Here is an 11,398-nt window from a genome sequence, read left to right as displayed (position 1 = left end):
AATTAAAATTAAAAATTTCTCCTTTTAAAAACACCATTAAGAGACAGAAAGACAAGTCATGCTATGAAAGGATATATTTGTACTACATATATTGAAAAAGACATATTCAGAATACATTCAGAACTTCAATGAACCAATAAAAAGACAGAAAACTAAACAGAAAAATGGTCAAAAGATTTGAATGTGTATTTCACAAAAGAATGCTAAAATAATTAGGCTTCAGAAAGATGCAAATTAAAATCACAATGAAATACAACACACAACTGCCAGACTGGCTAAAATGAAAAAGATGGAAGATACAAATATTGGCGAAAATACAGAGCAACTCTTATATTCTGTTGATGGAATGTAAATTAGTACAACAATTTTGGAAAACTTTATGTTTTTGTTAATGCTAAATGTATGCCTATATTATGATCTAACAATTTCATTTTTAGATATACCCAAAAGAAATGGGTACACAGCTCCCAAAAAATATGCACAGGAATGTTAATAGCAGCAAAGGTTGTAATAACTGAGAACTGGTAGTAACCTTAACATTGAAGAACTTTTCACCAATATGACTAAAAAAAAAGTGGCTATACATTTTTGAGTATATTCATACAATGGAATATAATGAAATACAAAATGGCAAATTACAGCTACATGCAAGAGCATGGATGAATTTTGCACTCAACACTTGAGAAAAAGAAGCTAGACACAAAATAATATGTTTCACGTGATCCTATTTGTATGAGGTTGAAGAACAGTCAAATATAACGCATCATGATAGAGATCAGTATAATGGTTGTCTTCTTGAAATGGGAGGTTACGACTGAATGGAGCCACAAGAGAACGTTCTGAGGTGCTAGAAAATTTCTATGTCTTGAATTGGGTGATTGTTACACATGTGTATTTGAACATAAATATTCACTGAGCCTGTCCCCTGAAGCTCTCTCTCTCTCTCTTTCTCCCTCCCTCTCTCTTTCTCTCTGTATTTACTGTCTCTTAATTCCTCACTGTGACCATTTCACTATGTGCTGCAACAAGGTTTACCCCTCACGACTCCACTGAACATGCTATACTAGTTAGGTTCATCAATCACAACCCTTTTGCAAAATTCAATGGATATTTTAAAATTCCAGTATTCATTAACTTCTTTGCTGCATTTCAAGCCATGTATCGCCCTTCTATCCCTCACTATTCCTCACTCACCAGACTACCAGTTTCTGCTGCCTCCTTGCCCTTTCATGCTCTCACAGGAGTTGGCCAGGATTTCTTGGAGCACAGAGGTTACCTTTGTACACATTATTTTAAAATGCCCCCTCTGGGCAGGTGGATTAGAATAAGGCATTTGCTCTGAACAAATGAATTAGCAAGAGGACCTCTCTATTGGACTCAGTCAGCTGTGCTGCAGGGAAGATGGCCATGCAAATGGACAGAGAGGCATATTTCAGCCTAATTTTTTCCCTCCCTCCTTGGCTGGGAGCCCTCATGTAGAACTTCACCTGGATAACTCTTCCTTGTGATACCTTGCCTCGAATAAGTTTGTTAAAATCGTACTCATTATGTGTCTCAGTTCAAGTGTGGACTTCCCTATGATACATTCCCAGCCTTGAGTAGCCTGACATAGGCATCTGCTTGCTCAGTGTGTCCTGCCATCCTCCACTATTGCAGTTGACACATTATAATTGTTTGCATGTCTGATTCTAATCTGAACTGTAATTTATAAGGGCAGAAAATGTATCCTTTCAACTTTGTAAATTCACTAACACGCACATAATTTGGCCTATACAAAAGATCAGTATATATGTGTTGAATAACTGATTGAATAAACCCAGTAGCAGATTAAGTCAAAATTATAATATCAACAAGAAAAATGTGGTAGTTGAAATGACACAATTAGATCCAAATTTAGAAAACTGAAAAGTTTAGAGGTTTTGAAAGTTAATGGATTTACATAGAATAAAAATGTTAATTTTAGTCCTATTAAACCTAAGGCCTCCAGAAATCACTTCATTTATATTTATCCAGTGTATGTTTAGTAGATTCTATATACCCTACCTATAAATAGCTATATTTTATAAACTAAATAACAAGGAGTTATATCTATCTGAGTTTGGCTTACCGTAACGTGCATTTTAAAGAACTTGTTGGGTATACCAAAGTAGGAGAATATTATCATCTGTTTTCAGATATTGCAACAAGAAAGTGCCAAGTAAAATTTATTCACCCAACCCGAAGCATTCCTACCTAAAGTTACAACACTACACAGTGACATAGAAATATACAATGTCATAGAAACTGAAAATTTGAAGATATTTTGCAATATTTCAAGAATTTCTATTTTGAGTTTCATTTCTGCAGCAAGTGCTATGAGTAAAATTCATCCTCAGAATTTTGAAAACATCACATAATTAGGTCAAATAATTTTGTACGAGCATTTTGTATTTATATTTACATTTATATTTGTATTTATATTGTGTATTTATTATACAAGACATTTGCCAGATACTATGGGTGACATACAGGAATAAATAAGTTACTGAGGCATTTCCCATTTCCAGAGAGGGAGAGATATGTACAAATAGACCAATGATTTGAAACACAGACATTCTTGGTTACCTTGTGTAACATCCCCTACCAGCAGTGGAAGCCTGGCAGATCATACCACTACCAGGTTTTTAGAACTATAGAAAATTATTTTTTAAAAGAAGAAGACCATTTAACTATCATTTTGGAAAAATTCTGTTCATTGGATGCTTTCCATGTTTGAATTCTTGGTAAAAAGTGTTCTGAAGAAAGATTTATGTGTAATAGAGTTTTTCCAGTAATGAACATTCCCATACCTAGCTTTTTTTTCCCCCCAGCATTGATCAAACAAAGAAACTTAGTCTCTGAATCTTTACTGCAATTCACACTCTTAAGTTCATCTCTCAGGGAATTCAGCTCTCAGTATCACTGCTGTGGCTCTTCACTTATATTGGCTCTTCCATTTGTACTTATGCTGGGACATGTGCGTGACATCTTTTCAGTGTGAGATGATTATTTCACTCTCACTGCCTCTTATTCTACTTCTACTTTTACCTCTCAGGTTCAGAATTCTTAGCCTTCTTGAGTAGATGAACTACAGCAATTTCTCCTCCTCTAAAATTCTACATTTGGAGGTGCACTCAGACACAGAATTGCAGTGGGACACAGATGTGAAAGTTGAGGGTGTAGAGGAGTTTTGCCACTTCTTCTCCATCCTGCTGTCTCAGGAAAACATCCCATGTGTCTGCTCTCAAACTCCAATCTTTCTTCTCTCACTATAAGTGCAATTTACTAAAAATATATGCTTTCTTTTTAACTCTGAATGAAGGGAAAGAGAAAGAAGAAGAAAGTAAGAGCTCAAACACCCATTTTTGTCAACTTACATAAAGAAAATTAAGTTTTAGGAAGAAATTTTCCTTGGGAGATAAACAAGAAAATGTTTATTAGAATACTTTGTGTTGTCTGCCTTTTAAAAATAATGTCATTATGATTGTACTTAGGTAGCTGACCTGTGTTTTATATGGGAAAATAAATTAGCATCATAATTAGGTTGTTTTCAAGCTTCTCTGAAATAATGAGAGTGATAGTAATTTGAAGTTTAGGAATGAAGTAAAACATTCCCAACTGACATAATGACCTTTTGTTTAAATTATTTTTTAACTCCTATCTTGTTTTAGTCTTGTCTTGTTTGTTTTTAGCATCTCATTTAAGGTTTTAGTTGAAAAATAGGCATAATATTATTTATAAGTAATAATAAGGACCTAATTTATATTATTGAAAAACTGAGGAATGGATGCAAAGATAGTGTAAAGGCAGAACAACAGTTTCAAGGAATTAACTGTGTAAAGAAAGAAAGAATGGTAGTCATCTTGCCTGAGAACTGGAAACTGGGAAGAGGAACAATTTTGAAGGCGAGACATGTAGAGCTTGAAAGTTCTCCAGATTCCCCATGAGAAGAATTTCATAGTGCTGTTGAAATGCCGGTCAGAAAATTAGGGAGTAAGACACACCTAGAGACAAAGTTTTTATAGTTTTTGCTCAGAAGTGAAAGTTGAAATGGTGGCAAGTGCTTGAATTCGCCAAACTAAAATGTGTAAGGGGAGAGAATAGTGGAAGCAAAAAATGGGAGGGTAAGTGAAAGAAAAAGATCAGAGTTAGAAAGACAATCCAAATTTCCAATTTGCAGAAGGCAACTGAAAGGAGTAACTGAAAGGAAAAGTTTCAACCATGTTAAATTCTGATAAAAATTCAGAAAATTAGACAATGAGGGATAGATTGAGGAGGAATCATGGTATAAAAGTGTTAGCATAAGGAAAAGTTGAAATACTTGAAGACTGATGGGAAAGAGTTGGATAGAATAAATATATATGACAGACAAGGGAGGTAATTGTGGAAGGACTCAAGAAAATATCATGGCATCAGTATCACAAATATAAGCCCTTGTCTTGAAAAGAAGTTTGTTTTTTTTTTTTCTTTCTTTGATATTGGAGGAAAAAGAGCAAAAATAATGGTGATTATATACAAGGAGAATTTGAGTAATAGGGGAAAAAATTGAGGTTAATTCTCATTCAAATTTTCAATGCATTAGGAGTTGAAGATATCTGCTCAAAGATATGTGATATAGTATGTAGTCCTTCAGTATCTTTCAGTGGGGGATTGGTTCCATGACACCTTGAAGATAATGAAATCTGAAGATGCTGAAGTCTCATATACAATGGAGTAATATTTGCATATAACCTACACAATCCTCCCATATACTTTAAATCGTCTCCAGATTACTTATAATATCTAACACAATATAAATGCTATATAATAAATAGTTTGTCCACAGCAAAATCAAGTTTTGTTTTTTGGAATTTTCTGAAAAGTTTTTTCTGAACTTTTTGATCTGAAGTTGGTTGAATCCATGGATGGGAGCCCACTTATACAGAGGCCCAACTGTATATGTTGAGGCAAGATGACTGGAACAGCTGATGTGCAAAATGGGAATAAAAGATTACCGAGTAGCTTTTAGAATCCAACTAAAATTGGTTAGCATGAATTTAGAGTGTAAACATTTTAAATGCATTGTGTTATTTTTTTTTTTCTTTTTTCCCAGAAATACTTACAATCCCAGAGTCAGGATTTTTTTTTTAATTTGCATTTTGACTCCACCCAACATTGGTTGAAGACTTCAAAATATGGCAGAAAACAAATGGAGTGTGGAATCATGTGAGGCAAGGAGGAGGAATGTTAACCTGTGTTAATGAATAGAGTCAATAGGTTCAAAATCATAATAAAACACATTCAAGAGAAATGAATAATTAAGAAACTTAAGGTTCAATTCAGTGATCAATTTTTCAAATATATGTGGGTAGTAGAAATTACAAAATGTATGTCTATAACAAATTTCTGCAAAATTTTGTTTTCAGTAAAACCTGAATGCTAAAAAGCTAACTGAGAAATATATCAGAAATTCCTTAAAAAAAAACCCCACCAAATATAAAGACTCTGGGGGAGTGCTACCCAACTTCTAACATTGTTCCATAAGTAAAAGAAAATGAAAAGAATGTCGTGAATGTAAATGATATTTACATTAATCCTGCCAAAAATCAAAGTACTCTGAACTCTTCTCAAAGTTGCCCTCAGCATGACCAACAATTCAGCAGGGATGGCAGCCAGCCCAGAGATGATGGGTCTTGGGGATGTCAAGTTAACTCCAGCCACCAAAATGAACAACAAAGCAGATGGGACACCCAAGACGGAATCTAAATCCAAGAAATCCAGTTATTCTACTACAGCCAATGAGAAGATCATCAAGTTGTATGAGCTGGGTGGTGAGCCTGAGAGGAAGATGTGGGTGGACCGTTATCTGGCCTTCACGGAGGAGAAGGCCATGGGCATGACAAATCTGCCTGCTGTGGGTAGGAAACCTCTGGACCTGTACCGCCTCTATGTGTCTGTGAAGGAAATTGGTGGATTGACTCAGGTCAACAAGAACAAAAAATGGCGGGAACTTGCGACCAACCTCAATGTCGGCACCTCAAGCAGTGCTGCCAGCTCCTTGAAAAAGCAGTACATCCAATGTCTCTATGCCTTTGAGTGCAAGATCGAACGGGGAGAAGACCCTCCCCCAGACATCTTTGCAGCTGCTGATTCCAAGAAGTCCCAGCCCAAGATCCAGCCTCCCTCTCAGGGTCAATGCAGGGGCCACAGACACCTCAGTCAACCAGCAGTTCCATGGCAGAAGGGGGAGACCTGAAGCCACCAACTCCAGCATCCACACCACACAGCCAGATCCCCCCCCTTGCCAGGCATGAGGAGCAATTCGGTCGGGATCCAGGATGCCTTTCCTGATGGAAGTGACCCCACATTCCAAAAGCGGAATTCCATGACTCCAAACCCGGGGTACCAGCCCAGTATGAATACCTCTGACATGATGGGGCGCATGTCCTACGAGCCAAATAAAGATCCTTATGGCAGCATGAGGAAAGCTCCAGGGAGTGATCCCTTCATGTCCTCAGGTCAGGGCCCTAACGGCGGGATGGGGGACCCCTACAGTCGAGCTGCCGGCCCTGGGCTGGGAAATGTGGCAATGGGACCGCGACAGCACTATCCCTATGGAGGTCCTTATGACAGAGTGAGGACGGAGTCCGGAATAGGACCCGAGGGAAACATGGGTATTGCAGCCCCACAGCCGAATCTCATGCCTTCCAACCCAGACTCGGGGATGTATTCTCCTAGCCGTTACCCCGCGCAGCCGCAGCAGCAACGACATGATTCCTATGGCGATCAGTTCTCCGCTCAAGGCACCCCTTCCAGCAGCCCCTTCCCCAGCCAGCAGACCACAATGTATCAGCAGCAGCAGCAGAATTACAAGCGGCCGATGGATGGCACATACGGCCCTCCTGCCAAGCGGCACGAAGGGGAGATGTACAGTGTGCCATACAGCACGGGGCAGGGGCGGCCCCAGCAGCAGCAGTTGCCCCCAGCCCAGCCCCAGCCTGCCAGCCAGCAACAAGCTGCTCAGCCTTCCCCTCAGCAAGATGTGTACAACCAGTATGGCAATGCCTATCCTGCCACTGCCGCCGCTGCTACTGCGCGCCGACCAGCAGGCGGCCCCCAGAACCAGTTTCCATTCCAGTTTGGCCGAGACCGTGTCTCAGCACCCCCTGGCTCCAGTGCCCAACAGAACATGCCACCGCAGATGATGGGCGGCCCCATACAGGCATCGGCTGAGGTTGCTCAGCAAGGCACCATGTGGCAGGGGCGTCATGACATGACCTACAATTACGCCAACAGGCAGAGCACGGGCTCTGCCCCGCAAGGCGCTGCCTATCAGGGCGTGAACCGAACAGAGGAAATGCTGCACACGGATCAGAGAGCCAACCATGAAGGCCCATGGCCTTCCCATGGCACACGCCAGCCCCCATATGGTCCTTCTGCCCCCGTGCCCCCCAGGACAAGGCCCCCTCCATCCAACTACCAGCCCCCACCAAGCATGCAGAATCACATTCCTCAGGTATCCAGCCCCGCTCCCCTGCCCCGGCCAATGGAGAACCGCACCTCTCCTAGCAAGTCTCCATTCCTGCACTCTGGGATGAAGATGCAGAAGGCAGGTCCCCCAGTACCTGCCTCACACAAAGCACCTGCCCCTGCGCAGCCCCCTATGATTCGGCGGGACATCACCTTCCCACCTGGCTCTGTTGAAGCCACACAGCCTGTGTTGAAGCAGAGGAGGCGGCTCATGATGAAAGACATCGGAACCCCAGAGGCATGGCGGGTAATGATGTCCCTCAAGTCTGGGCTGCTGGCAGAGAGCACGTGGGCATTAGACACCATTAACATCCTGCTGTATGATGACAACAGCATCATGACTTTCAACCTCAGTCAGCTCCCAGGGTTGCTAGAGCTCCTTGTGGAATATTTCCGACGTTGCCTGATTGAGATCTTTGGCATTTTAAAGGAGTATGAGGTGGGTGACCCAGGACAGAGAACACTACTGGACCCTGGGAGATTCAGCAAAGCGTCTAGTCCAGCTCCTGTGGAGGGGGAGGAGGAGGAAGACCTTCTAGGTCCTAAACTAGAGGAGGAAGAAGAGGAGGAGGTAATTGAAAATGATGAGGAGATGGCCTTTGCGGGCAAGGACAAAGCCGCCTCAGAGAATAGTGAGGAGAAACTGATTAGTAAGTTTGACAGGCTTCCAGTAAAGATCGTGCAAAAGAATGACCCGTTTGTGGTGGACTGCTCAGATAAGCTTGGGCGCGTGCAGGAGTTTGACAGTGGCTTGCTGCACTGGCGGATTGGTGGGGGGGACACCACTGAGCATATCCAGACCCACTTTGAGAGCAAAACAGAGCTGCTGCCTTCCCGGCCTCATGTACCCTGCCCACCAGTCACTCGGAAGTATGTCACAGCAGTAGTGGGTACACCAGGGACAACAGAGCAGGAGGGCCCCCCGACCGATGGCCCTCCAGAAAAACGGATCACAGCCACTATGGATGACATGTTGTCCACCCGGTCTAGCACGTTGACCAAGGAGGGAGCTAAGAGTGTAGAGGCCACCAAGGAAAGCAGCAAGTTCCCATGTGGCATCAGCCCAGCACAGAGCCATCGGAACATCAAGATCCTAGAGGAAGAACCCCACAGTAAAGATGAGACCCCACTGTGTACCCTTCTGGACTGGCAGGATTCCCTTGCCAAACTCTGCGTCTGTGTCTCCAATACCATCCGAAGTCTGTCATTTGTGCCAGGCAACGACTTCGAGATGTCCAAACACCCGGGGCTGCTGCTGATCCTGGGCAAGCTCATCCTTCTGCACCATAAGCACCCAGAACGGAAGCAGGCGCCACTGACTTCTGAGAAGGAGGAGGAGCAGGACCAAGGGGTGAGCTGCAACAAAGCGGAGTGGTGGTGAGACTGCTTGGAGATGCTTCGGGAAAACACCTTGGTCACGCTCGCCAACATTTTGGGGCAGTTGGACCTCTCCCCATACCCCGAGAGCATTTGCCTGCCTGTCCTGGATGGACTCCTACACTGGGCAGTCTGCCCTTCAGCTGAAGCCCAGGACCCCTTCTCCACCCTGGGCCCCAACGCCATCCTCTCCCCCCAGAGACTGGTCTTGGAAACCCTCAGCAAACTCAGCATCCAGGACAACAATGTGGACCTGATCCTGGCCACACCCCGCTTCAGCCGCCTGGAGAAGTTGTACAGCACCATGGTGCGCTTCCTCAGTGACCGAAAGAACCCGGTGTGCCGGGAGATGGCTGTAGTACTGCTAGCCAACCTGGCACAGGGTGACAGCCTGGCAGCCCGTGCCATTGCGGTGCAGAAAGGCAGCATCGGCAACCTCCCGGGCTTCCTGGAGGATAGCCTTGCTGCCACACGGTTCCAGCAGAGCCAGGCCAGCCTGCTCCACATGCATCACCCGCCCTTCGAGCCAACTAGTGTGGACATGATGCGACGGGCTGCGCGTGCGCTGCTGGCCCTGGCCACGGTGGACGAGAGCCACTCGGAGTTCACGCTGTACGAGTCACGGCTGTTGGACATCTCGGTATCGCCGTCGATGAACTCATTGGTTTCACAAGTCATTTGCGATGTACTGTTTTTGATTGGCCAGTCATGACAGCCGTGGGACGCCTCCCTCCCTGTGTGCGTGTGCGTGTGTGGAGAACTTAGAAACTGACTGTTGCCCTTTATTTATGCAAAACCACCCCAGAATCCAGTTTACCCTGTGCTGTCCAGCTTCTCCCTTGGAAAAAAAGTCTCTCCTAGTTCTCTTTCCTCTTCCTTCTCGCCCCTTCTTCCTCCCCATCTTTCTATTCCCCGTCCTCACTTTACTCCCCTCAGGACCCTGCCCTATTTGAAAAGACAAAGCTCAGCCTACATAGAAGACTTTTTTTATTTTAACCAAAGTTACTGTCGTTTACAGTGAGTTTGGGGAAAAAAAATAAAAATGGCTTTCCCAGTCCTTGCATCAAGGGGATGCCACATTTCATAATGTTTTTAATGGTTAAAAAAAACAAAAAAAAAAGGAAAAAAAAACCCAAAAAAAACCCTGAAGGACAAAAACGGTGACTGCTGAACTGTGTATGGTTTATTGTTGTACATTCACAATCTTGCAGGAACCGAGAAGTTCGCAGTTGTGGACAAACCCTGTTCGCTGGAGAGGCCTGTGCAGTAGAGTGTAGACCCTTTCATGTACTGTACTGTACACCTGATACTGTAAACATACTGTAATAATAATGTCTCACATGGAAACAAGAGAAAACGCTGGGTCAGCAGCAAGCTGTAGTTTTTAAAAATGTTTTTAGTTAAACATTGAGGAGAAAAAAAAAAAAGGCTTTTCCCCCAAAGTATCACGTGTGAACCTACAACACCCTGACCTCTTTCTCTCCTCCTTGATCGTATGAATAACCCTGAGATCACCTCTTAGAACTGGTTTTAACCTTTAGCTGCAGCGGCTGCGCTGCCACGTGTGTATATATATGACATTGTACATTGCACATACCCTTGGATCCCCACAGTTTGGTCCCCCTCCCAGCTACCCCTTTATAGTATGACGAGTTAACAAGTTGGTGACCTGCACAAAGTGAGACACAGCTATTTAATCTCTTGCCAGACATCGCCCCTCTTGGTGCGATGCTGTACAGGTCTCTGTAAAAAGTCCTCGCTGTCTCAGCAGCCAATCAACTTATAGTTTATTTTTTTCTGGGTTTTTGTTTTGTTTTGTTTTCTTTCTAATCGAGGTGTGAAAAAGTTCTAGGTTCAGTTGAAGTTCCTGATGAAGAAACACAATTGAGATTTTTTCAGTGATAAAATCTGCATATTTGTATTTCAAACAATGTAGCTAAAACTTGATGTAAATTCCTCCTTTTTTCCTTTTTTGGCTTAATGAATATCATTTATTCAGTATGAAATCTTTATACTATATGTTCCACGTGTTAAGAATAAATGTACATTAAATCTTGGTAAAAAAAACAAACAAAAAAAAGTTGCCCTCAGAAGTTCTTGAAAGAAAAAGAGGAAAGATAGCATATAAAGTAGGAGCAGATGCTAAAGCCAGACTGGAACAATAAACAACAAAAAAGAAACCACCTTCAGCAAGACACATTACCACTTGAGGGAGAAGAACTTGCAGCTTCAACTGGATGGACACTAAGGTACTGAGATAGAATAAGAAAAACAGGAAGAAGGTGCAGTAGCAGAAGTTAGTCTTTAAAATGAAAGCCTACCCAACCCCTGTTTCTATTTGATTAAGTAGATAGGGAGTGGCTTATCTATGAGATGGATCAAATAAAATAGTTTCTAATTTTCATCCAGAGTAAGAATTTTTATTGGTTAATGCAATGGAGGAAGATAGGGTGGAAAACTGAGGGTGTTTGCAAGGAAATAATTATAATAAAGC

General features: G+C 42.7%; 1 protein-coding gene across 1 annotated transcript; it reads left to right on the top strand.

Annotated features, from left to right (window-relative positions):
* The first annotated feature begins 5,646 nt into the window (after positions 1–5,646).
* On the top strand, positions 5,647–9,616 carry LOC133076792 (AT-rich interactive domain-containing protein 1A-like). The gene is given in 3 exon segments (XM_061171356.1): positions 5,647–6,179; positions 6,182–6,291; positions 6,293–9,616. Coding segments are annotated over 3 exon segments (3,951 nt in total). The 5' UTR covers positions 5,647–5,662.
* Positions 9,617–11,398: the final 1,782 nt, after the last annotated feature.

The sequence above is a fragment of the Eubalaena glacialis genome, chromosome 17, assembly GCF_028564815.1.
Source record: "Eubalaena glacialis isolate mEubGla1 chromosome 17, mEubGla1.1.hap2.+ XY, whole genome shotgun sequence".
Lineage (NCBI taxonomy): Eukaryota > Metazoa > Chordata > Mammalia > Artiodactyla > Balaenidae > Eubalaena > Eubalaena glacialis.
The sequence above is the reverse complement of the archived record's forward strand: the minus strand, read 5'-3'. Positions and strand labels throughout refer to the sequence as shown.